The sequence below is a fragment of the Musca domestica genome, unplaced genomic scaffold (genome assembly GCF_030504385.1).
Source record: "Musca domestica strain aabys unplaced genomic scaffold, Musca_domestica.polishedcontigs.V.1.1 64, whole genome shotgun sequence".
Lineage (NCBI taxonomy): Eukaryota > Metazoa > Arthropoda > Insecta > Diptera > Muscidae > Musca > Musca domestica.
Genome location: NW_026712373.1, coordinates 4,573,806 through 4,601,337, shown reverse-complemented (window position 1 = coordinate 4,601,337; position 27,532 = coordinate 4,573,806). Strand labels below are relative to the sequence as shown.

Below are 27,532 nucleotides of genomic sequence, written 5' to 3'. Positions count from 1 at the left end.
AATTTCCAGGCGTGGATTTTTAAAAATATTTTTTATAATTTCCAGGATTTTTAAAAATATTTTTATAATTTCCAGGATTTTAAAAAAAATTTTTTTTTATAATTTCCAGGCCTGGATTTTTAAAAATATTTTTATTTTTTATAATTTCCAGGCGTGGATTTTTAAAAATATTTTTTATAATTTCCAGGATTTTTAAAAAAAAATTTTTATAATTTCCAGGCGTGGATTTTTAAAAATATTTTTTATGTTTTTATAATTTCCAGACGTGGATTTTTAAAAATATTTTTTATTTTTTTATAATTTTCAGGCGCGGATTTTTAAAAATATTTGTTACTTGTTTTATAATTTCCAGACGAGGATTTTTAAAAATATTTTTTATTTGTTTTATAATTTCCAGGCGTGGATTTTTAAAAATATTTTTTTTTATAATGTTCAGGCGCGGATTTTTACAAATATTTTTAGATAACATATATTTTTTATTTCCAGACGTTAAAAAATATATTTTATATTTTTATAATTTCCAGGCGTGGATTTTTTAAAAATATTTTTAGACAACATATAGTTCCTTTTTAATTTCCAGGCGTGGATTTTTTGAAAATAGTTTTAGACAACATATATATATATATATATATATATATATAAAAAACGGAAAGTAAAATTTAAAAAAAAAAGAACATAGAATAAATGAATCCACGACTGGAAATTAAATATATATATATATATATATATATATATATATATATATATATATATATATATATATATATATATATATATATATATATTTAATTTCCTGTCGTGGATTCATTTATTCTATGTTCTTTTAATTTCCAGTCGTGGATTCATTTTTTTTATGTTTTTTTTTTTATTTTACTTTAAGTTTTTTTCTAATAAAAATTTTATGCAGATTTATATCAAAAACTTTTTTTTGTAAATATTAGCCCTTGAATTGAATTTTCTAAAAATTTGTTTTTAAAAAGTTTTGGTTGGTTTTTTTTTTTAATATTTTTAATGAATTTTAAGAATTATCGGGCCTACTATTAAGTTTTAAGAGTCTTCTTAAGACATATTCGACCTAGGCTTACAATTTCAAAATACTTTTTCTTAACAAAGTCGTTGTTTTTAACAAAAATATTGTTATAGAATTTGTGGTGTTTGTTGTGTAGATTATTAAAAAAGAGTTTTTAAATGTTTGTATAAAAAAATTATAAAAAAATTAAATTAAAAATAAAAAATATTTGACATGAATGGGCGAGGATTTAAAAAATAGGCCTAGAGGTGGCTAGGCGCAGGTTTCTTATACACAATTTTTAATATGGTTGTGACAATTCAAAGAAATTATATAAATAAATAAAAATATTCAAAAAAATAAATAAATAAAAATAATTTCAATTTTTATTTTTTAATTTTAATTTCATTAATTTTTTAAATTATATTTTATAGCCCCTGTTCCATTATCCCATTCCCCATTTGTTGTTGCTGTTGGTTATTTACATTTGCAATTGTGGTTAAATTGAATTTATTATTTAAATATTTTCATTTCTCTGCCTTTGTCTGTTTACCATTAAATACTATGGCAATAACAACAAAGTCATCAACAACAATTGTTCTTGTTCTCGATTCTTGTATTTCACCCGAGAATTTTAACAATTTGACGAATGACAAGGCCTAATAATAATATTATTATTGTTTTTGTCTGAAATAAATTTGCAAAAGTAGCCACAGATATTCATTCATCCATTCGCTGTCAATAAAGCACTTCGACGGATGGGGGAAAATTCTATTATTCCAATTTACGGTTTTGGTATTTTCTTTCAATAAATATTTAAATCCATCAAAATAATAACAATGCAGCATGAAATTGTATTGGTAATTGAGACATGGAGAGGAATTTCATTCAATAATTTTCAAGGATTACCAAACCAATCAAATATTTAGAAAATTTTTTCAAGGACCTACAGATCATTCAAGCAGGGATTTTGAAGACCATGTTTTTCAAGGACCAAACGTGGAAGTTTATTAATATTTTAAGAATGTTTATACAAGAACTATACCCGGAATATTAAGAATATTAGTTCAAGGACTAAATATGATTTTTTTCAGGGACCACATGTAGATTTTAAGTATATATTTTCAAGCACAAATTGTGGAGTTTTAAGGAATATAGTTTTAAGGACTAAACCTGGATTTTAAAATAACACCTTTTTAAGGACTAAATGGGAATGTATTGAGAATATTTTTTAAGAATCAAACGTGAGTTTTTTAGAATTGATCAAGAACAAACTGAAAATGTTTAAGAATAATTTTTTGGATATTTAAAGAACACTTTTCAGGGACCAAACGTAGATTTTTTTAATAATGACTTTTTAAGGACCAAACGTGGATTTTTTAAAAAAGACTTTTCAAGAACCAAACGGGAATTTTTTAAAAATTACTTTTTAATGACCAAACGTGGATTTTTTAAAAATGATTTTTCAAGAACCAAACGTAGATTTTTTACATTCATCCTCGGGTTTTTAAAGATTATTTTTTAAGAATCAAATACCATACAAAATTGGAGTTTTTAACAATATTTTTCAAGGAAAAAACGTGAATTTTTAAAGAATATTTTTCAAGGACAAAATGAGTGTCCAAATGTGAATTTTTAAAATATATTTTTCGAGGATCAAATGAGTATTCAAGGCTTGATTTTCAAAGAATATATTAGAAGGGCCAACAGCCCATTCAACTTGCATTTTCAAGAATATTTTTTAAGGACCAAAGGGCATAACAAGACCATCCAAAGGTGGATTTTTAAGCATATTTTTCAAGGACTAAAACGGGGATTTTAAAGATTATTTTTCAAGGATCACAAGACCATCTAAAGGTGGATTTTTGAAGATTATTTTTCAAGGACTAATACGTGGATTTTTTAAGAATACTTTTTAAGGATCAAATAAGTATTCAAATCTGGATTTTTGAACAATAGTTTTCAGAGAACAAGATACCATCCAACCCTGGATTTTTTAAAATTTTTTTTAAGGACTAAAATAACGTCGTTTTTACAGAATATTTTTCAAAGATTAAAATACCATCCAAACGTGGATTTTTAAAAAAAAATTTTTCAAGGACCAAAATACCGTCAAATCGCGAATTTTTAATGAATAATTTTTAAGGACTATAAGGCCAGCCAAATGTAGATTTTTAAAGAATAGTTTTTAAAGAGTATTTTAAGAATAGTTTTTAAAGAGTATTTTTCAAGGACCAAAATACCATCCAGCCCAGCATTACAAAAAAAGATGTTCAAGGATCAAAAGACCATCCAATACAGGATTTTTAAATAATATTTTTCAAGGACCAGAAGATCATCCAAAGAAGGACATTCATATTTTTTAAGAAGGACATTCAACCATCGTGAATTTTTAAGAATATGTATCAAGAACTACATTTTCATAGACGAGGAATTCTAACAAAATTGTTCTAGGACCAAGCTTTGTGGTTAGGAATATTTTTTCGAGGACTATACGAGGCTTTTTAAAAATGTTTTTTTTTTATGAATTTTTAGATTTTTTTAAGGACCAGACGTGATGTTTTAAAACAATATATTCAAGGATGAAATAATTTGTTTTAAGTAATATTTATTGAAGGTTAAGGAGTTTTTTTCTAGGACGAAAATGGATTTATAAGAAGAATAATTTCTAACAAGTCTATTTTCCAGGGGTTATCATATGTTTTTCAAAGAATCAAGGGCCATTCAAATGTGTATTTTGAAGGCATTTTTCAGGGTCCAACAGATCTTCCAAACGTGTTTTTTTAAGGAATATATTTTGAAGGATAAAGGAGTTTTTTTCTAGGACGAAAATGGATTTATAAGAAGAATAATTTCTAACAAGTCTATTTTCCAGGGTTTATGACATACTCTTAAAGGACCAAGGGCCATCCAAATGTGTATTTTTGAAGGCTTTTCTCAGAGTCCAACAGATCTTCGAAATGTGCATTTAAAAATATAGATTTTCAAGGACCATCCAAATATGGATTTTTAAAGGATATTTTTTTTTAAAGACCAAAAGTGTTTTTTCAAATATTGACAAATATATTTTTTTAACAAGCGTGGATATAAAAATACTATTTGTCAATGATCGAAGGATCGACGAATGTATAGAAATAGTATTTTTATTTATGGATCAAAGGATAATATGTTAAAGGACCTACGTGAATTTAAAAAAATTGCTTTCTAGGTCTAATAACTCAACTAAACGTAGATTTTGAACCATATTTTGCAAAACCTACAAAAAATATAAATGAAGATTCTTAAAAAAAAATTTAAAGGTTAATGGACATAAAATCAGAGATTCTTGGGAATATTTTTGGGGGACAAATATACCAAAATAAAATTGCGGTTTTTTAAAATATTTTTCAAGGACAAATAAAACAATAACTTAGCAATTTTATTTTTTAAGGGGAAAATAGAATTATAAATTTCAGATTTATTTAAGGACAAATAGGCAAATAAATCGGGGGTTTTTAAAAATACCTGGCCAAGGAGTACGAAATCAGAATTTTCTGATTTTTTTTTGCGGGCCAACAGGTATCGGTTTTTTTTTATTTACAAGTATTTCTATTTCCAAATTTCCAGTCATGTAGAAATTCCATAAAATCGCTGTCATAATTTATTGTGCCACAATTAAAAATATTTCCCATTTTTGGCCGGCCAAAAACAAATCTCTAAATTTCAACAAACAAAAATATATGTAACTAACTAGTTTACAAAAAAAAAAAAAAAAAAAAAAAAAAAATACAAATTTTTCTGTTGCTTTTCTATTTGTTTTGATTTTTTTTCGCATTACAACAATTTTTATGAGCTTATTTTCTCGTATCAAAAGCACACCCAACTGGCAAAAACGTAAAATATTTAATTTTATTGCTAATGAGTTTTGGCTTGACGCTTGGCTGGTTGGTTGGCCTTTTACAAAAAAAAAAAATATATATACATGTATGTGTGTGTATATATGTTTGAAAAAACTAACAAAAATCTCATAAATTTAAGTGCGAATTCGTTGGCGTGATTGTTCGCTGTTGCTGAGGGTCAGAGTGGGGGTGTTCGAAAATTGTTGCGCTTTGGTTAATAACTTTTAATTTGTGGTTTCTCTTTATGCAGCTGCAAAAATGTTCACAAGTTGCAGCTGCCATTATTTTCGTGTGTGTGAGTGTGTAGATCATTTCAAAAATAACAAAATAGTTTATAGTTTATTTCATTTTGAATTTTTCAAATATTTTTCATTGATTTCGGATTTATTTAATTACATCAAAATTTAATAGCATCAGATTGATTCGTTGCGGGCCTCTTATGCCCGCAATTGAATTATTGTAACGAAGAATGGCAGGATATTTGACATGGCTGACAAAATACTATACAGGGTGAGATGAAAAAACTGCAACCAACTTCAGACTGCTGTCATTTCTAAGTCACTCGTCCGACAGCTGTTAAAATTATTCCAGTGGCAGCTGATTGCATTGTTTACAAGCACACAAAAGCATTTTGGTGAGAATTTTCCAGAAAAAAAGTTATTCGTGATGGAATTCAAGCGCGATAGTGTGATTTCTTTATATTTGGCTGGAGAACCACAAGTGGCTATCGTTAGAGCACTCCAGCAGCATTTAAATGTGAATAAATCTTTGTGTCTCGTACCATCGCTCTTTACTGTGATACTGGTAGCGTTGCCCGACCCAGGTCAAGGAAGTGGACGGACGAAACCAGTAACATCAGCAGAAATGATTCGAAAAGTAAAGAAGCGACTTGATCGAAACCCGAGTCGCAGTGGCCGAAAAATGGCTCGTGAGCTGGACATATCGCAATATTCCATTCGGCAAATATTGGAAAATGAGCTCGGGTAAAGCCATTGATTCTCCAAAAAGTGCAAGAACTTACAAAGCCGCAAAAGAAAGAAAATAGACTCAAAAGAGCTAAAGAGTTGCTTCGCTTGGCCGAAAGTGGTGAACTGCCGAATTTGGTTTTCTCCGTCTCCGATGAGAAAACATTCGTTGTCCAGCAGTTTGTAAACAAACAAAATAATCGTGTTACTCGCCAAAGAGGTCAGCTGAAAATATGCACCTTCGGTTGGCCACCAGAACTCAAGCGCCAGCCATGGTGATGGTGTGTGTGGGCCGTCATAACAGCCGATGGCCGCTATCTGCTCGTATTAATCGACCATGGCATTAGAATAAATGCCGAATATCATTGCGAAAATATTCTGGAGGGTGTATTAAAGCATTGGCCACAGACCTTGGACATTCCAACAGGACTCAGCACCATCGCCCTCAGCAAGCGCCACCCAAGAATGGTCATAAAATGAGGTTCCTCGCTTCATTTCCATTCGGCACAATGGCCACCAAAACCTCCGGATACCTATCCGTTGGACTATTGTGTCTGGAGTATTTGGAAAGTAAGGTTGGCACTAGAAAATACCAAAGTGGCGATCACCTCAAGCAAGCGCTTCGCCGAGAATGGGTCAAAATACCCCAGAGCAACATTCGGGCCGCGTGTGACATTGGTTTCATTGGCCGTTTGAAGGCCATAATTCGTACCAAAGGTGACCAATTCGAACAAATCTAAACTTATTCTAAAATTTGATGCTATTTCCGACATTTTTTTTTGCTTTCATTCAATAAAATTTAAAAAAAAAATGTAAAAATTATGGCGTTTGACTTTGTTGTAGGTTTTTTTATCTCACCCTGTACCTATATTTGTTCTGCTCACAAAAAAAATTATCCTGGGACTTCGTGACCTGAGACTTACTCATTATTTGGCACACGTCGACAGGATATTTTCCATTTTCAAAAAATGGCGCTCGCTATGGTACCAAGTACTCCAAAGAAGATTTAGGGGTTTATGAGCTCGTATAAAAATTCCCCTAAATATACACTCTTCACTTCACATTTTTATAAATATTAATTTAACCTTATAATCACAAGGTCATATATCCGCTTAAGAATTAAACATATCTTTAATAATAAAAATAATTAATTAATAATTCCGAATTTCAATTAAAATTCCAAAAAACTTGGAAAATATTTACCCAAAAAATGTGTCGGATAAAATATCATAAACTGGACATGGGGGGGCGTGGCAGTGAAACTAAGCAAAATGTGTATTTAAAAAAATTGGAACATTTGCTGGGACGAACAGGGGACAATGTGAAAAATTCGTGAATGGGGGAAAATGCAATCATGACCAAAAATCCAACAGAGCAGGCCATTTAAAATGTCAGAACAATGCAACATTTATGTATGACAAAATATAAAAAAAACCAAAAATATATTATATATTTCTAAAAAAAAATATAATTAAAAAATAAATATTTTTTATAAAACTATAACTATTAAAAATAATAAAAAAATAATTAAAAAATAAAATAAATAAATAAATATTCTTTTTACTATACTATAACTATAAAAATAAAATAAATTAACCCAAAATTAAAGCAAATTCATTTTAAAGCAGTAATTTCTATTTAAATCTATTTTAAGCTATTTAAATTTCGTTTTTAGTTAAATATTTATTTTAATAATTTTTAGTTAATTAAATTTGTTTTATTTAATTTTGATCAATTTTTTAACACAAAAAATTTGTAAAGGAAATTTGTCTTGACTTACCTTTCACTAGCAATGCTTGAATTGCGGGACATTGATTTGGGTGACATTTCAAAATCAGAATCGGAACGATATAAGAACGATTCGCGACGCTGTGGAAGATTTTGCAAGACCAGACCGGCGCTGGGTGAACCGCCCTCGAGCGGAGATCGAGCACTTTGGCCATTTTCTACATCGAAACTGGAAAGAGAGGAAGAGAAATATACAATTAGTTAAAGAGAATTACAAGAAAAGAACAAAAATGAAGTTGTCAATAATTCAAAATTTGAGATATAGATGGCGCTAGTGACAAATATTGATCTAATGTTAGGTCATAAAAAACTGATTAAAGTTTATTAAAAATAATAGTGGTAAAATAGGTACACTCTATCAATACGAAATCTTGGTCTGTTTTTCAATGAAATATTTTTTTTAAGAACTTCGAAATTCTAAGTCTTTGCCATTTGAAAATTGATTCTTAAAAAACAGTTTTTGTTCTTTGAGCTTTGATCCTTGAAAAACTGCAAAATGTTCCTTTATAACTTGAAAACATATTCTTACAAGTGCTTTAAAAATATTCCTTAATCCACGTTGGACAAAACATTCTCAGAAATCCTTTAAAACAATTATCAAAAATCCTTGAGAACATATTTTTAAAAAACTTTAAAAAAATATTTATAAAAATCCTTGATTTGTCCCCTAAAAATATTCTCAATAATCTTTGGAAAACTATTATTAAAATTCCTTAAAAAATTATTCGTTTGGTCCTTTAAAAAATATTCTTAGAAATCCTTGAAAATATTTTTTTAAAAAATTCTTGAAAAAGTAATATTAAAAATCTTTTGATCCTTGAAAACATGTTCCTAGAAATCCTTGAAACACTATTCTTTAAAATCTTTGAGAATGTATTTTGCAAACCTTTGAAAAATTATCCTGAAAAAACCCCGATAGGTCCTTTAAAATATTATTAAAAATCTTCATTTAAAAGATATTCTTAAAAATCTTTGAAAAATTATTGATTGATTGATTAAAAATCCTTAAAAAAATATTGTTAAAAAACCACTTTTGGTCCTTGAAAAAATATTCTTAAAAATCCTTGAAAAAGTATTTTATGTTGAAAAGGTATTCTGAAAAATCCTTGAATAATATTTAAAAAATATTCATAAAATCCACGTTTGATCCTTAAAAAATATTCTTAATAATCTTATAAATTATTCTTAAAAATCCAGATTGGTCCTAAAAAAATATTCTTAGAAATCCTTTTTAAAGATCCACATTTGATCCTTGATTTTTTTTAAATCCACCTTTGGTCCTTGAATAATAATATTCCTAAAAATCCACGTTTGGATGGTCAGTTGGTCCTTGGAAATCCATCCTTGGTCCTTGGATCCTTGGTCCTACGTTTAGTCCTTAGAAAAATATCGTAAAAATCCCCGTTTGGTCCTTGGAAAAAAAATTTTAAAAATCCATGTTTGCTTCTTCGAATGAAATATTTAAATTCAACGTTTAGATGGTCAATTGGTCCTTGGAAAATAATTCCTAAGATCCATGTTTGGAGGGTCAGTTGGTCATTTTAAATAAAATCCTTTGGAAATAAAATCTTCAAAATCCATGTTTGGTCCTGGGAAAAAGTCTTAAAAATCCATGTTTAATCCTTGGAAAAATTATTTAAAAATCCACGTTTCATCCTCAGAAAAAAAATCTTAAAAATCCATATTTGGTCCTTGGAAAAAATCTTAAAAATTCACGTTTGGTCCTTGAAAAAATTCTTAAAAATGCACGTTTGAATGGTCAGTTGGAAAACATTTCTTAAAATACACGTTTGGTCCTTAGAAAAAATTTCATAAAAATCCACGTTTGGTTCTTGGAAAAAATAATTTAAAAATCCACGATTGATCCTCAGAAAAAATTTAAAAAAAATTTCGGTTGGTCCTTAGAAAAAATTCTGAAAAATACACGTTTGAATGGTCAGTTGGAAAACAATTCCTAAAAATCTACGTTTGGTCCTGTGAAAAAAATTGGTTAAAAATCCACGTTTGATCCTCAGAAAAAAATCTTAAAAATTGTCGATTGGTTCTTGGAAAAAAATCTTAAAAATGCACGTTTGAATGGTCAGTTGGAAAAAATTCCTAAAAATCCAAACTGAGAAGAAAATTCTTAAAAATCCACGTTTGGTCCCTAGAAAAAATTCTTAAAATCCACAGTTTATTCTTGGAAAAAAATCTTAAAAATCAAAGTTTGGTCCTTGGAAAAAACATTTTTAAAAATCCACGTTTGGGTGGTCAATTCGTCCTTGAAACAATATTCTTAAAAATCCTTGCTTAAATGGTCGTTTGGTCCTTGGAAAAATATTCTTAAAAATCCAAGTTTGGATGGCTTGTTGGTCCTTGGAAAAAATATTCTAAAAAAATCCACCTTTGGTCCTTGAGAAAATATTCTTAAAAATCATAGTTTAGATATTCAGTTGGTCCTTTTAAAAAATTCTTAAAAATCAACGCTTGGTCCTTGAAAAAATATTCTAAAAAATCCACGTATGGATAGTCAGTTGGTCCTTGTAAAAAAATCTTCAAAATCCACGTTTGGTCCTTAAAAGAGTATTCCTAAAAACCCAAGTTTTTTCCTCAAAAAATATTTTTCTAAATTCCACGTTTACTCCTTGGAAAACAAAAATACTCCAGTTTGGTCTTCAAAAAATATTTTCTAAAAATCCACGTTTGGTCCTCGGAAAAAACTATTAAAGATCCACGTTTGGTCCTCGGAAAAAAATCATTCAAAAGCCTGTTGGTCCTTGAAAACAATTCGTAAAAATTGAGATTTGCCTGGTCTGTTGGTCCTTAAAATATTCTTAAGAATCAGCATTTTATCCTTGAAAAATTATGGTTAAAAAAATCTTAAAAATCCACATTTGGTCCTTGAAAAAATATTATCAAAGATCCACATTTCGTCCTCGAAAACAATTCTTAAAAAATTAACGTTTGCATGTCCCGTTAGTTATTGAAAAATATTCGTTTAAAAATCTGCATTTGAATGGTCTGTTGGTCCTTGGAAAAATATTGTTAGATCCTTGAAAAACATACATAATTCTACGTCTGGATATCCTGTTGATCCTTGAAAATTTTTCATTGAAAAATCTACAAAAAAAAAACCTAAAAAATATACTTATATCCTCATTAAAAAAACCCTCGCTTCATTGATGTCCTTGCAAAAACATTCTCAGATCCTTGAAAATGTTTCCTTTCAAAACTCCACATTTCCATGGTCTATTAGTCCTTGAAAACATATATTTCTTCCCTCTCAAACATAGAATTACTTTTGTCATCCCTCCTCGCTTGGAGGAAACGTGCTTTGTTACAACTTCAAAGGAAATTAAAACTTTGTATCAAATTTTCTTTCGTTTGTTTCTTTTTTTTTTGGTGTTTTCAAAATTGACATTATTAAATCACGCTCGCTGAACATAAACAAGAGAGCGAAAGATTTGTTAAAGGAAACGGTAGTCCAGGACATGATGATGGTAATGTACTGAAATTATCAGCATTTACAGCAGAGGGAAGAATATGTAGCATGGAAAAAACTTTTCCATTCCATTCCTTTGCTCTTACCATTCCCATAAATTAAGAATACTAAGAAGAAGAAAAAAGAGAAAAAAAGAAAAAAAAAACAACAACAACGGCAGCTGTAACAATATCAACAATTTCCTTGCTGCCACTCTTGGCATGCTAAACAAACAGCCCGCCGAAAGGGAGCAGGACCTCACAAAAGCCTCCTTCCTCTTGCTCCTGCTGCTGTCTAAGTGTCTTACAAAGGGAAGAAGTAACTTTTTTCACACCTCAACTTAATTTTTCCTCCAGGATACAAAAGTAACAACAACAAAAAGGGAATGGGAAAAAAGAAACTCGTGTTGGGCATGAGTTAAACGGGGAGAGATGAATGACTGCCTTAACACAGAATGTCTGACAAGTATTTGAGAAGCGAAAAAGAAAGGACCAAGAAACCAGCAGGAGAAGCGTCAATAGCATTACCCATAGAATAATAATAACAACAACAACAAAAGCACCTTGCCATTCATAACAAACTAAGACTCCTGTTGTTTTCTTAATGAGAAAACGGTTTTTCTGTTTTCAAGATTTCCTTTCTTCTAATAACAGGTTGGATGGATGGATGGATGGTTGGTTGGATGGCAGACTGAATGGCTGGCTGGTTGGCCGAATGGTTTGGGGGTAATGGTGGGTGTTGAGTGTTGTAACAGTATTCCAGCTAGAAAACTTTTTATTGTTTGGTATTCATTGTAGCCATTCATTCATTCGCTCATTGACATCTACACTCATACACACATTCATCGCACCCATTTTGTGTGTGTGTGTGTGGACAGGATATTGCCAAGGCCTTTTGTTCACCAGGACGAACATCAAATTTCTTGGGAATTTTTTACTTTCTTTGAAGAGGATTTTCAAGTCGTTTGGGAAATATTTCTATTTTTCTTTTTGAAATTGAAATCTCAAAGAATGTGGGGTAGAAAATAGGAAATAGTTTAGAGAAGATTTTTGGGAAAACGAGAATGTAAAAACAAAAAAAAAAAAAAAAAAACTAAAAATAATGGGAATCAAATTCAGAACTCGCAAATTCAAGGAAATTTCAGTCCAGGAAAAATTCTTTAAAATTCCTTGTAAAAGGCTTATGGGCAAAAAAGGAGTTATATTCTCTATATGTGGAAAGCACTAGAAATCTTTTTTACTTTGAAGGACTATTAAAGGTCATAGAAGCCTTTTTTATGTCATCTACGCACACAAGGCCTCAGGAGAAGGTCCTCCATATGTCTTCTTTGCATAGGAGTTACAAGAGGGTTTCAGAAGGCCTTCCCTTCTATGCAGGTTTTTTGTATATAGAAGTCCTTCATGAAGTATTTTATGGATTAAAGTCAATCTACGCATATCCTACAAAAAAAAAAAAAAAAAAAAAAAAAAAAAAACAGTAAAGAAAGTCTTAAAGTCGGGCGGGGCCGACTTTATGATACCCTACATAACTTTGCTAATTTAGTAGAGCTCCGCATAGCAATTAAAAGTTTTTATGGGCTATGGTTATAATTAAAAATTTTAAGTTCAAAGGACTAAATAAGCCGAAGCATTTGTATTTTTTAAATTCGGACTTGTATTGCCCATTTGGTGCACAATTAATTTGAAATCTAATAAAGACATATATGGGAGCTATATCCAAATCTGAACCGATTTCGATAAAATTTGGCAAAGATATTTCTGAGCTGTATTTGATATATTTCCCTGAATATCGTTGTTACGGAGTGCATATTACGGCTGTGGGTAACAAATATAACAAATCGGATGAACAGTATATATGGAAGCTATAGCTATATCTGAACCGATCTTCACTAAATTTGACATACTAGCTTCTAGATGCAATTCGGTCGTAAGTGCCAAATTTCATCGCATTTGGGCAAATATTAGACGTTTGGTGTACAATCAAAGGTAAATCGGACGAAGTTATATATGGGAGCTATATCCAAATCGGAACCGATCTCGATAAAATTTAGCAAATGTATTTCTGAGCTGTATTTGATACATTTTCCCAAATATTGTTGTTACAGAGTGTATATTACGTTTGCGGAGGACAAAAATAACAAATCGGCTGAATAATATATATGGGAGCTATAGGTATATCTGAACCGATTTTCACCAAATTTGACATATTAGCTTCTAGGATCAATTCGTTCGTAAGTGCCAAATGCCATCCCCTTGGGGCAAATATTAGACGTTTGGTGCACAATAAAATGTAAATCGGACGAACTTATATATGGGAGCTATATCCAAATCTGAACCGATCTTGATAAAATTTGGCGAAGATATTTCTGACCTGTATTTGATAAATTTCAACAAATATTGTTGTTACATATTACGGCTGCGGAGGACAAAAATAACAAGTCGGATGAAAAGTATATATGGAAGCTATAGCTATATCTGAATCGATCTTCCAAATTTTACACACCAGCTTCAAGACTCATTTCGATCGTAAGTGCCAAATTCCATTCCATTTGGACAAATATTAGACGTTTGGTGCACAATAAAATGTAAATCGGACGAAGCTATATATGGGAGCTATATCCAAATCCGAACCAATCTCGATAAAATTTAGCAAATGTAGTTCTGAGCTGTAGTTGATATATTTCCCCAAATATTGTTGTTACAGAGTGCATATTACGGTTGCGGAGGACAAAAATAACAAATCGGATGAACAGTATATATGGGAGCTATAGCTACAACTGAACCGATCTTCACCAAATTTGACATACCAGCTTCTATACTCATTTCGGTCGTAAGTGTAAAATTCCATCCCATTTAGACAAATATTAGACGTTTGGTGCACAATAAAAGGTAAATCGGACGAAGCTATATATATGGGAGCTACATCCAAATTTGAACCGATTTCGATAAAATTTAGCAAATGTAGTTCGGAGCTGTAGTTGATATATTTCCCCAAATATTGTTGTTACAGAGTGCATATTACGACTGCGGAGGACAAAAATAACAAATCGGATGAACAATATATATGGGAGCTATAGGTATATCTGAACCAATTTCGATTAAATTTTGCATACTTAGTTTTAGGCCTAATTTGGTTGTGTGTGCAAAATTCCATACAATTCGGGCTGATATTAGACGTTTGGTGCACAATAAAACGCAAATCGGACGAAGATATATATGGGAGCTATATCTAAATTTTTACCGATTATCTCCAATTTCAATAGGGTTGGTCCTTGGGCCAAACAAATGTTGTTTGGAAAATTTAATCTCAATCGGATAATACATGCGACCTGTATATCTTCACAAGAATACACGGACAGACGGACGAACGGACTGACATGCATAAATCAACTCAGAAAGTGATTCTATGCAGATCATCAAAAGGAACTATGGGTCTATCTCGTTTCCTTTTGCCTGTTACAAACAAATGCACAAAGACATAATACACTGACCACCTTGTGGTGTAGGGTATAAAAATCTAAAAATAATGGGAATCAAATTCAAAACTCGCAAATTCAAAGAAATATACAGAGCCGTCCAGGAGGAATTTTTTAAAATTTCTTGTAGAAGGCTTCTGGGCATAAAAGGAGTTGTAGTCTCTACGTGGAAAGCACAACAACTCATTTATGCTTAGAAGGACAACTAAAGGTCATAGAAGGCATTTTCATGTCTTAAACACAGATAAGGCCTGCAGCGAACACATGGTGTTCCATGTGTCCTTTATGCATATCAGTTACGAGACCTTTAGAGGGTCTTCTCTTCTACCAAGATCTTAGGTAAATAGAAGTCCTATTGGATGGATTAAAATCCTTTTACCCATATTCTACAAAAAAAATCCTGTCAGAGGTATTTAATACGAAGGAGCCCAGAGATTTTGTATTCGAATTTTTTCTTCCTAGAGAATTTCTATATAAGAGACCTTCTGAAGTTCTTTTTTTCTTCATATAGAAGACATTTTAGGAAAATTCTATTTAAACAAACCTTGTCCAGACCTTGTCTACAAAATTGTCTTTTTCTTAAAGAACCGTCCTTTGAGATCTAAATATTTTACAGAATTTTTGGTCGTGAATGTCTGAAAATATTTTTTTTTCAGTTGTAGATTTTTTTTAAATATTTTTTTTAATCGTGAAATTGTTATAAGAAAATAAAAAATTAAAAAAAAAACAACAAAAATAAAGAATTCGAGCTTTGGGTACTTTTTATACCCTCAGCAAGAGAGGGTATATATCATCTGATACGGTCAAAACATGCCTCATCGAAATAATGAGTTTCAGGACATTTGGGGTCGATCTAGCGATGTCCGTCCATCCGTCTGTCTAACTGGTGCGCACGGTAACTCTCGAAGGGATTATCCGATTTGGTCCAAACTTGATGCATCGTAATATTATTGTAAAAGTTAGATCGAGTTCGGAGATGGGCAATATCGGTCTACTCCTTCTGGTACCTCCCACACAAAATGTCAACATTTTCAAAGAAAATAATTTTTTGTCCAGAAAGGGGAATGATAATCCGATTTTGCTCCAATTTTGCAAATCCTAATATCTGCATCAGTGCTAGGTCAGGTGTGAAAATGGACAACAACGGTCCACTCGAACAAATGGTCAAAATTTTGAATAATTATAACTCTTTTAAAATGTGATGTATATGTCCGATGGTCTTCAAATAGAACACATCACAATATATTTATTAACCCAAGGTCTGGTGTTAAGATGGAATACTTCGGTTAACTCTTTCTGGTACCTTCCCCACAAAGGGTCAAAATTTTGAATATCCATGAAGCTCATAAAACGCGAAATTAACATTCGATTTCATCCAGATTTGGTACATCTCAATATTTCCATCAACATAAGATTTGTAATAAAAATTGTAGAGATCGGACCATTCCTTCTGGTACCTCACCCACAAATGGTCAAAGTTATGAATAAACAAAACGATTATAAAATTCGAAATCAACATCTGGTTCTCTTCAGATTTAACACATTAATTTTTTTTTACTAACTCAAGGTCTGCTGTGAATATGGGGTATATCGGTCCACTCCTACGTACGTTTCTCACAGAGGATCAAAATTTTGAATATCCATGAAGCTCCTAAAACTGGAAATAAACATCCAATTACATCCAGATTTGGTACATCTCAATATTGTCATCAACACAAGATTTGTTATAAAGATGGTGGAGATCGGACAATTCCTTCTGGTACCTCCCCCACAAAGGGTTAACATTTGAATAACAGAACGATCATAAAATCTGAAATAAGCATCCGGTTCTCTTCATATTACACTTATCACAATGTTTTTATTAACCCTGGTATGGAGATGGAGTACACTCCTTCTGTACCTTCCCTTCAAATTGTCAAAATTTTGGATATCCTCATAAAACTCATAAAACATGATTCCATTCAGCCGTGACACATCTCAATATTTCCATCAACATAAAATCTGTTATAAAAATTTTGAATAACGAAAACTATTATAAAATCCGAAATAAGAATCCGGTTCTCTACAAATTTCTCACACCATTATTTTTACTGACGCAAAATCTGATGTGAAAATGGGATATATCGACGTCACAGGAAAAAAAATCTAAAAATATCCGATTTTCTCTGAATATTTTTAAGAAGGGCAAGCCTTTAAGCACATTTTTTATCGTTCTAGGAAATAACAGGATATAATAAAATATTTGGATTTCATTTAAAAATTAATAAAAAATTGCGTATTTAGTCCTTCAAAAATATTTCGAAAAAAACCTCAGATCCTTTTTAAAATATTTCTAAAAAAAATTGTATTTTTTATCACTTTAAAGAATTATTTCAAATTAAATATTTTTATATTAAGAAATATATTATTAGAAAGATATTTCTATAATTCAAATATTCTACATCAAAGATTAAACAATTAAAAATTAATATTTGGTTTTCATTTAAAAATTAATAAAAAATTGCATATTTTAGTCCTTCAAAAAATATGTCGAAAAAAAAAAAAAACGCAGATCCTTCTTAAAATATTTCTAAAAAATTTGGTATTTTTCGATCCTTGTAAAAATATATAAAACAAAATATTAAATATATTTAGATTAAGAAAGATGTGAAAATTTCTATAATTTAAATATTCAAATCAAAGATTAAACCATAAAAAAATAATATTTGGTTTTCATTTAAAAATTAATAAAAAATTTCATATTTTAGTCCTTTAAAAAATATTTGGAAAAAAGTCGCAGATCCTTTTTAAAATATTTCTAAAAAAATTGGTATTTTTCGATCCTTGCAAAAATATATAAAATAAAATATTGAATATATTTAGATAAAGAAAGATAATAAAATTTCAATAATTCAAATATTCCACATCAAAGATTAAACAATTAAAAATTAATATTTGGTTTGCATTTAAAAATTAATAAAAAATTGTGTATTTTAGTACTTCAAAAATTTCCAAAAAAAAAACGGAGATCCTTTTAAAAATATTTCTAAAAAATTTGTATTTTTCGATCTTTTTAAAAATATTTCAAATTATATATATTTAGATTAAGAAAGATATTTCTATATTTCAAATATTCTAAATCAAAAATCAAAATTTAAAAATGCAAAATTAATATTCATTATCAATTGCCATCAAATTATGCAGCCTACAAAATATTGTATATATTTTTCCAAATTAATAGCATACTTTTAGGAGTGTCCATACTAAAAATAATGATTCTATTAGTTTTCCTAAAAAAATACAATCCAGCATCCTACATACATCCATTTGATTTCCATGGACTCCTTTAATTTGAAAATCTTTGCTCTTGTAATGTCTATGTATTAGTATTTTACGGACCTTATTGTAATAAAATTGCTTCTGTATGCGTGTGTGTATTTTTTGAATTAGTTAATCCCTTGAGCGTATTTAAGAGTAAATAAATAACAAATTATAAAAATAAATAACCAACACAAAGACAAAGTCAAACCCTCCTCTGACAATGGCAACAACTTGCACACACACACACACACTCATACCCATATAACTTGTGTGCTCTCCCAAAGTTTGTCCTCCGTTTATTTTCCCTTTACATGTGGGAGTTACATCTTTGAAAATAGAAAGCAAACACACAAATCAAAGAAGAATGTAACTTCAATTAGTAACTTGGGGGGGGGGGGGGGGGAATGCTTTCGAATTGTTACTTTTGTCATTCGGCCCCCAAAAAAAGGTGGCTACATGAAATGTTTCAATATTTGTTCTAGTCGCAATGACTTCGAAAGAAAAAAATATTTTTTTTGTTTGTTTCTAAGCATCCCTTTGGGATCTTTTGTTTATATATAAATGTGTAATTAGTTAAACAAATGTGTTGAGAGGAAAATGTTCGATTTTATTTCGTTGGAATTATTTGGAGTTGATGCAAGGGCGTGTTGCAGGACTTTTTTAATTTCGATTTTTTTATTAAAAAAAACAAAAAGGGGAAAATATTTATGAGCATAAAATAATAATCAAAAGAATTTTAGAAATAATTTTGGATGGACAAGAAAACTTGAATTTCGATTGGAAATATTTATAGGAGGTTCAAAAGAACATAGATTCTTTTTTAATAATTTAAAAAAGCGGTGGTTTCTAAAGATATATTTGGCAGGACTTTCTATTTTTTTTTTTTAAATAACCAAAAAGCTGTTGTAGGACTTTTTTTAATTTGTCTTTTATTAAAAATCGAAAAAAGGAGAAAACATTTCTGAGCATAAAATAAGGATCAAACGAATTTTGGGATTGTAGAAATAATTCGATTTAGATTTGGAAATATTTTAAGAAGGTCCAAAAGGACATAGATTTTTTCCGAAGATATTTTTGGCAGGAGTTTCTAATTTTTTTTTTAAACAATCCAAAAAGCTGTGTTTTCTTAAAATATATATATATTTGAGGGATCTTCTAAACTTTTACAAAAAAAAAAAATAATAAAATAAAATAAATAAATAAATAAATAAAAATATCAGTGGTTTTTTTTGCCAACAGATGTATACCCATAGCCAATGTTCGATTATTTAAATATATTTTGACTTAAGTTATGATTATTGAAATTGTTGACCCAGTAGGGAGTAGGTTCCAGAGGAATGGGCCAATAAAGTCTATTTGGTATCGGACCCAAATAAATATGAAATAAAAATTGCGATGCGCCAGATTTCGTCTCTATTGGCTACTTCCTTCTGTATATATCTGTGAAATCTGAAGAGATTGTTGTTTTTCGAAATCTTAAACCCTGTGTGCGGGACGTACCAGAAGAAATGGTGCGATCTCCACCATCTTTATAACATATCTTGCATTGCTGAAAATATTGAGATGTACCAAGTCTGAGTAGAAGCGGATGTTAATTTCACGATTTATGAGCTTCATGGATATTCAAAATGTTGACTCTTTGTGGGGCAGGTACCAGAGGAAGTGGACCGATATATCCCATATTTACGCCAGAGCTTGGGTTAATAAAAATATCGAGATGTGTCAAATTTGAAAAGAACGGGATGCTTATTTCGGATTTTATAATCGTTTTGGTTATTCAAATTCTTGACCCTTTGTGGGGGAGCTATCAGAAGGAATGGTCCGAACTCCACCATCTATGTAAGAGATCTTGTGTTGATAGAAATATTGAGATGTCTGAATGGAATCGGATGTTGATTTCGCGGTTTATGAGCTTCAAAATTTTGAACCCTTTGTGGGGGAGGTACCAGAGGAAGTGGACCGATATATCCCATCTTTACGCCAGACCTTGGGTTAATAAAAATATTGGGATGTGTGTAATTTCAAGAAAACCGGATGCATATTTCGGATTTTATATTAGTTTTAGTTATCCAAAATTTTGACCCCTTGTGGGGGAGGTACCAGAAGGAATGGTCCGATCTCTACAATCTTTATAACGGCTTTTGTGTTAATAGACATATTGAGATTTGCCAAGTCTGAATGGAATCGGATATTAATTTCGCGTTTTATGAGCTACATGGTTACTCAAAAATTTGACACTTTGTGGGGGAGGTACTAGAAAGAGTGGACCGATATATTCCATCTTCACAGCAGATCTTGTGTTAGTAGAAATAATGGGATATGTGAAATCCGAAAAGGACCGGATACTTATTTTGGATTTTATAATCGTTTTAGTTATTCAAAACTTTGACCCTTTGTGGGGGAGGTACCAGAAGGAATGGTCCGATCTATCTTCACACCAAACTTTGGGTTACCAAAAATTTTGTGATGTGCGAAATTTGAAGATAATCGGACTCTTACGTTACATTTTATAAAAGTTATAATTATCGAAAATTTTGCCCCTTTGTAGGGGAGGTACTTGATGGAAAAGACCGATATTGTCCATTTCCGCACCTGACCTAGCACTGATGATGATATTAGGATTTGCAAAGTTGGAGCAAAGCCGGATTATCCTTTCTCTTTCTGTGCAGTAAAATCTTTTTCGGAAAATTTCAAAGTTTTGTGGGTGTGCCTCCAGAAGGAGTGGACGGATATTGCCCATCTCCGAACTCGATCTAAGTTTGATAATAATATTACGATGTACCAAGTTTGGACCAAATCGGATACTACCTGCGAGAGTTATGGCGAACATCATCGTTTATCACATTAATGTCACGTGTAGATGGCGCCCAACGTAGAGTAACTGATGTCCAAATAAAAAATGATCAATTTTACTTTATTTTTCAATAGTTCAATAGTTAAAATTGTCATATGAAAACAAGTAAAGAATAAATAAATTAGTGTATAAATTAGAACATATTTTCTTTTTGTGCCCCCTAAAAGTATGCAATAAATTTCAAATTATCTGAACAATACTTTTAAAACACACACTGGTATCAACAGGTATATTTGAATTCATTCAATTACCTCAAATGAATATTTGAATTTCAATAGAAATATTCAATTGAAAAGCTTTTGTTTGTATGTAATCTGGCGATAGAATAGAAAAGATGGAGGGTGAAGAGGGGGACACTCATGCAAGATTTACATTCAAATAAGTATTCAATAATTTATCCACAAATTAAGTCTAATAGTACACATATTTTTACATTCATTATTAAGAGTATTAACTCTCAAAGCACCATCCTCGACCTGTTGTTGATGGGGTAGAGAGGGCATCTTTACAAGAAATACATTATCCACATTGACCTGTGTGTGTGTGTGCTCAAAGGATTTATTCTGTGAAGTACATGGTAGTCCAGGTATTCTTGGTATTGCATTATGACTCACACATGTTTGTGTTTGTGTGTGTGCGTGTGCATGGGTAATAAGGAAATGCTCAATGGTACGATTAATTAGATGGCCAAGAGCGTTCCTGGTTCTCTAGTTAAATGAATGAATGAAGGATTCAGGATAACAAGCTTTTGTTATGTCGGAAGTTGAGTATTATGCATCATTGTGAACCGAATATAATAGGCTACAGCATGGGTCAGAAAAATATGGAATGTAAAAGCTTAGAAGGTCCTCAAAGTACTTAAGATGTAAAATATTTTAGGAGGGTCCTCACGAGTAGGACTTGATTTTATAAAAATACTCAGAACGACCACTTAACCAAAAGAAAGCAAAAATGGAAATGGATTTTTTAAAAATATTTTTTTGGACGTGGATTTAAAAAAAAAGTAGAAAGATTTAAAGAACGTGGATTTAAAAAATAATTTTTAGAAGGATTGAAAGGACGTGGATTTGAAAAAAATATTTTTAGAAGGATTGAAACGACGTGGATTTAAAAAAATATTTTTAGAAGGATTGAAACGACGTGGATTTAAAAAAATATTTTTAGAAGGATTGAAAGTACGTGGATTTAAAAAAAATATTTGTAGAAGGATGTAAAACACGCGGATTTAAAAAAAATTAGAAGGATATAAAGAACGTTGATTTAAAAAAAAAATATTTTAGTATGATTCAAAGGATGTGGATTTAAAAAAATATTTTTAAAAGGATTAAAGGACGCGGATTAAAAAAAATATTTTTAGAAAGATTTAAAGGACATTGTTTTCTAAAAATATTTTTGGAAAGATTTAAGGGACGTTTTTTTTCTGAAAATATTTCCAGAAGGATTTAAAGTTCGTGAATTTTTAAAAGAAATATTTTTAGGAGGATTTAAAGGACGTGGATTTTTAAAAAAATATATATTTTTAGGAGGACTCAATGGACGTGGTTTTAAAAAAATATTTTAGGAAAATTTAAAGGACGTGGATTTTTAAAAATAATTTCGAATAGTTTCAAAGAACGTGAAGTTTTAAAAAAATATTTCGAATAGATTCAAAGAACGTGAAGTTTTAAAAAAATATTTTTAGAAAGATTTAAAGGACGTGGATTTAAAAAAAATTAGAAAGATCTAAAGGACGTGGATTTAAAAAAAAAATATATTTTTTTAGATGGATTTAAAGGACGTGGATTTTTAAAAATATATTTTTAGAAGGATTCAATGGACGTGGATTTAAAAAAATATTTTTAGGAAAATTTAAAGGACGTGGATTTTTAAAAATATTTTCGAATAGATTCAAAGAACGTGAAGTTTAAAAAAATATTTTTAGAAAGATTTAAAGGACGTGGATTTAAAAAAAAAATTCGAAAGATCTAAAGGACGTGGATTTAAAAAAATATTTTAGACGGATTTAAAGGACGTGGATTTTAAAAAATATATATTTTTAGAAGGATTTAAAGGACGTGAATTATAAAAAATATTTTTGGGAAGATTTAAAGGACGCGTATTTTTAAAAATATTTTTAGAAATATTTAAAGGACATGTATTTTTAAAAATATTTTTAGAAATATTTAAAGGACATGTATTTTTAAAAATATTTTTAAAAAGATTTAAAGGACGTGTATTTTAAAAATATTTTTAAAAGGACTTAAAGGACGTGGTTTTTTTAAATATTTTTAGAAGGACGTGTTTATTTTAAAAATATTTTTAGAAGGACGTGGATTTTTTTAATATTTTTAGAGGGACTTGGATTTATTTAATTTTTTTTTAAATGTTTTAGAAGGACGTGTTTTTTTTTGTATTTTTAAAAGGACATGGATTTTTTTGACAATTTTTAGATGGACGTGAATATTTTTAAATATTTTTAGAAGGTCATGAATTTTTTTTAAATATTTTTAGAAGGATCCAAAAAAAGTGAATTTTTTTAAATATTTTTAGAAGTGGACTTTTTAAAAATCATTTTTAAATTGTGAGTTCATCTTTTTATTTATTTATTAATTTTTTATTAAGTTTTGTAAAAATGCGAATTTGATTTCCAATTTTTTTGCTGTATATTTTTCTTAAAAAAAGATTATGTATGGTGTATCACTTTTTGGTAATTTTACATCACTTCCTCTTCACATTTTCATGTCCACATATCCACCACGTATATAAATGAATAAATTCCCGTAAAACACAAAAAAGTAATCCCCCCAAAACTTATGGACTTGAGTTTATTGTTTATTGCCTAGCTCTATATCCTTTTTGTGTTTAACTTTTTTTGTGGCTGCTCATATAAGGATTTATATCCTTCCTCTACCAAAAAAAAAAACATCGCTGGAAACATAAGAGGTGTTATACCCTTCCCTATCTTTTTTTCCATTCACACATATATGCTCATATCCCTTCCCCCTTTCTCCTATTTCCTTTCGTGCCAAAAACATCTTCGAATCTCAGTTGTGGTCTCATTGGCAATTTGATTTATTTCTTGTCTTATATTTCATGGACCATTTGCTTTATGGATAATCGAATAATGTTGCTGTAATAGTTAACAATAAATTTTCTTCCAATTTTTTGTTTTTTTTTTCGGCTGGGATGGGGGTGGGTTTTTGGTAATAAAGAATTATGGCCCCGAGGAAGATAGTTTGAAGGAAAATGCCTATGAAATGAAAAAAAAGAATGGGTTTAGGAAATTATCAATAGAAAATCTATTTGCACGTAATTTTTTTTGTGCTTTCGTTTCGTTTTGGGGAGTGATAGACATGGATTTAGAGTTTTCTTGTTAAGTAGTGTTGATAAATTGCCAGGACGAAATTGAGGAAATTTCTTTTTAACTTTTTAAGGGATATCTGGATAATCGAAGATTTTGGGGATGAAGGGTTTGGGGTGGAGTGGGTTTTTTTTTGAAAATAAGTTATATTTTCTTGCCATATAAATATCCAGATACTTTTAACAATTATATTCTCTACCCTAAAATATTTTAATGCTTAGTCAGCTCTCTCTCTTTCTCTCTCTCTCCAAGGATTTTAAAATTACAAATACATCAAAAATCTTTTTCTGAAATTTTTGTAACAATTCAATTATTAGCATTGATGCATGAACATCTATATATTTTTTCCTAATTATGGTACGGTTCCTCCAATTATGAATTCCGCCGCATTTGCAACATTCAATAGTCCATTAACAATCAGAACCAAAAATCAATGCATCGAACAATTCATCCAATCATAAATTTATTCATGTGTGGAAATTGAGCAACAGCAACAATGGAACGACAACAATTCCCCTGTGTTCGCAGCAAATGCGAGTAAATATTTTACAACAATAATTATGGGATTTTCGACAATGCATTTTAATATGCCATCGACAGCTACAAAACATATAAAAAGGCTTAGAATACACCATTTCCAACAACAACACATTTTAAATGCACTTAGACGAGAATTTCAGGGACTTTTTAAAAAAATATTTCGAATGAAAAATAATCCACTTTTAGTTAGAAAATATTTTTCAAATGTTTGTTTTGCTACTGTTCATTTTAAATATTTTATAAATACTTTTCGGTATTGATTGGATTTTTTTTAAATTCAAAGCAAATAGAGCAATTCTTAGTAAATCAAAAAAAAAAAAAAAATAATATTTTTTAACAAGCTTTGCTTTTTTAGCCATTGGTGCTTAAAAACAATTCTCAAAATGTCAACCTTTGGTCCTCCTCAAAAACTCTGACTTCTTGGACTTTAAAAAATTAATATCCATGATCCATGAAGAAAATTCTTAAAAATCTTAAATATCGTGGTCTGCTGATCCTTGAAAAGCATTATTTTTGATCCATGGATCCTTCTTACAAATCCCTGATTTCTTAGTCCATGAAAAATACTCAAAAAAAAAAAAAAATATTTTTGTCCTTAAAATGTATTCCAAAAAATTAACCTTGTAAAAATACTGTTTTATTAACGCCCTTGTAAAAATACTTTTTTTTAGGAACCCACGCCCTTGTAAAAATACTTTTTTTATGAACCCACGTCCTTGTAAAAATAATTTTTTATGAACCCACGTCGTTGTAAAAATACATTTTTTATGAACCCACGTCCTTGTAAAAATAATTTTTTTATGAACCCACGTCCTTGTAAAAATACTTTTTTTATGAACCCACATACTTGTAAAAATACTTTTTTTATGAACCCACGTCCTTGTAAAAAATTTTTTTTTGTGAACCCATGTCCTTGTAAAAATATTCTTTTAAAAATCCAGGTTCTTGTAAAAATATTTTTTAAAAATCCACGTTCTTGTTTAAATATTTTTTTAAAAAACCAGGTTCTTGTAAACATATTTTTTTAAAAATCCACGTCGTTGTAAAAATACTTTTTAAAAAATCCAGGTCGTTGTAAAAATACTTTTTAAAAAATCCACGTCCTTGTAAAAATACTTTTTAAAAAATCCACGTCCTTGTAAAAATACTTTTTAAAAAATCCACGTCCTTGTAAAAATATTTCTTTAAAAAAAGCCACGTCCTAATAAAAATACTTTTTAAAAAATCCACGTCCTTTTAAAAATACTTTTTAAAAAATCCACGTCCTTTTAAAAATACTTTTTAAAAAATCCACGTCCTTTTAAAAATACATTTTAAAAAAGCCACGTCCTAATAAAAATACTTTTTAAAAAATCCACGTCCTTTTAAAATACTTTTTAAAAAATCCACGTCCTTCTAAAAACATTCTTAGAAATCCAGGTCTGTCAAAAAATATTTCTTTAAAAAAAGCCACGTCCTTCTAAAATAATTTAAAAAAATCCACGTCCTTCTTGTAAAAATATTTAAAGAAAATTAATGTCATTCTAAAAATATTTAAAAAAAATCATGTCCTTATAAAAATATTTCTTTAAAAAAAGCCACGTCCTTCTAAAAATAATTTAAAAAAATCCACGTCCTTCTACAATAATTTAAAAAAATCCACGTCCTTCTTGTAAAAATATTTAAAGAAAATTAACGTCCTTCTAAAAATAATTTAAAAAAATCCACGTCCTTCTAAAATAATTTAAAAAATCCACGTCCTTCTTGTAAAAATATTTAAAGAAAATTAACGTCCTTCTAAAAATATTTAAAAAAAATCATGTCCTTCTAAAAATATTTGTTTAAAAAAATCCACGTCCTTCTTGTAAAAATATTTAAAGAAAATTAATGTCCTTCTAAAAATATTTAAAAAAAATCATGTCCTTCTAAAAATATTTGTTTAAAAAAATCCACGTCCTTCTTGTAAAAATATTTAAAAAAATTCATGTCCTTCTAAAAATATTTAAAAAAAAGCATGTCCTTCTAAAAATATTTGTTTAAAAAAACCCACGTCCGTCTAAAAATATTTTTAAAAAAATCCACGTCTTTTAAATAGATTTAAAAAAATCCACGTCCTTCTAGAAATAATTTTTAAAAAATCCATGTCCCTCTATAAATATTTTTACAAAAAATCTCTGTCCTTTTAAAATAGATTCAAAAAATCCACGACCTTCCAAAAAAATTAGTAAAAAAAATTCAAGTCCTTCTGAAAAAAATTTTAAAGAAATTCACGCACTGTAAATCTTTCCAAAACTATTTTTAAAGAAATCCACCTCGGGATTTTAAGAATATTTTTCAAAGGACCAATAGCCAAAAAATATATTTTTCCGAATTTAAAAAAAAATCCATAATTTATAGGACTTTGAACCCTATAATTTTTTAATTTTTCTTTTTGGAAATGGTTTTTATTTTACATAACCCAATGCATGTGTAAAATTATTACGTACATTGCAACCAGCGTATGTATGTAAGTATGTATCGCAAAACGGACGTAGTTGCCAATAGCCATAAAACCACAAAATTATTGCTCAAATAATTAGCCTCAACAATAAACAGCCAGCAACAACTAAACATTTTGCAGAAAATCCGAAAAATGATGAATGTTAAACAAAAGGCATTACATCCATAGAGCGGGGTATTGATGAATTATTGTTGGGCATAAAAATATTCTATTCGAATTGGACATAAATTAGTGAGAGTGTGTGTGTTGAGTCAAGCATGACTTTTGTAATGTGGTATGTAATTGTATATTTTTAAAATATTTAGCTCTAAAAAAATGTTAAAATAAATATTTTTTAAATCATGTTCTCTAAGAGATTGACGAGGGCGTTTTCGGGGCTTGTGTCCCTTTTTAAAAATATTTTAACCTCCATCCAGACGTCAAGGAAGTGGACGGTAGAAAACA

At 29.7% G+C, this 27,532-nt stretch overlaps 1 protein-coding gene across 1 annotated transcript in view; it reads right to left on the bottom strand.

Moving 5' to 3' along the window:
• LOC131805906 (cAMP-specific 3',5'-cyclic phosphodiesterase, isoforms N/G-like) overlaps positions 1-27,532 on the bottom strand; it is a 77,323-nt gene that overhangs the window by 40,744 nt on the left and 9,047 nt on the right. The window contains exon 3 of the mRNA XM_059129669.1: positions 7,633-7,809. Coding sequence (XP_058985652.1) covers positions 7,633-7,809 — 177 coding nt within the window. The remainder of the gene's footprint in view (positions 1-7,632; positions 7,810-27,532) is intronic.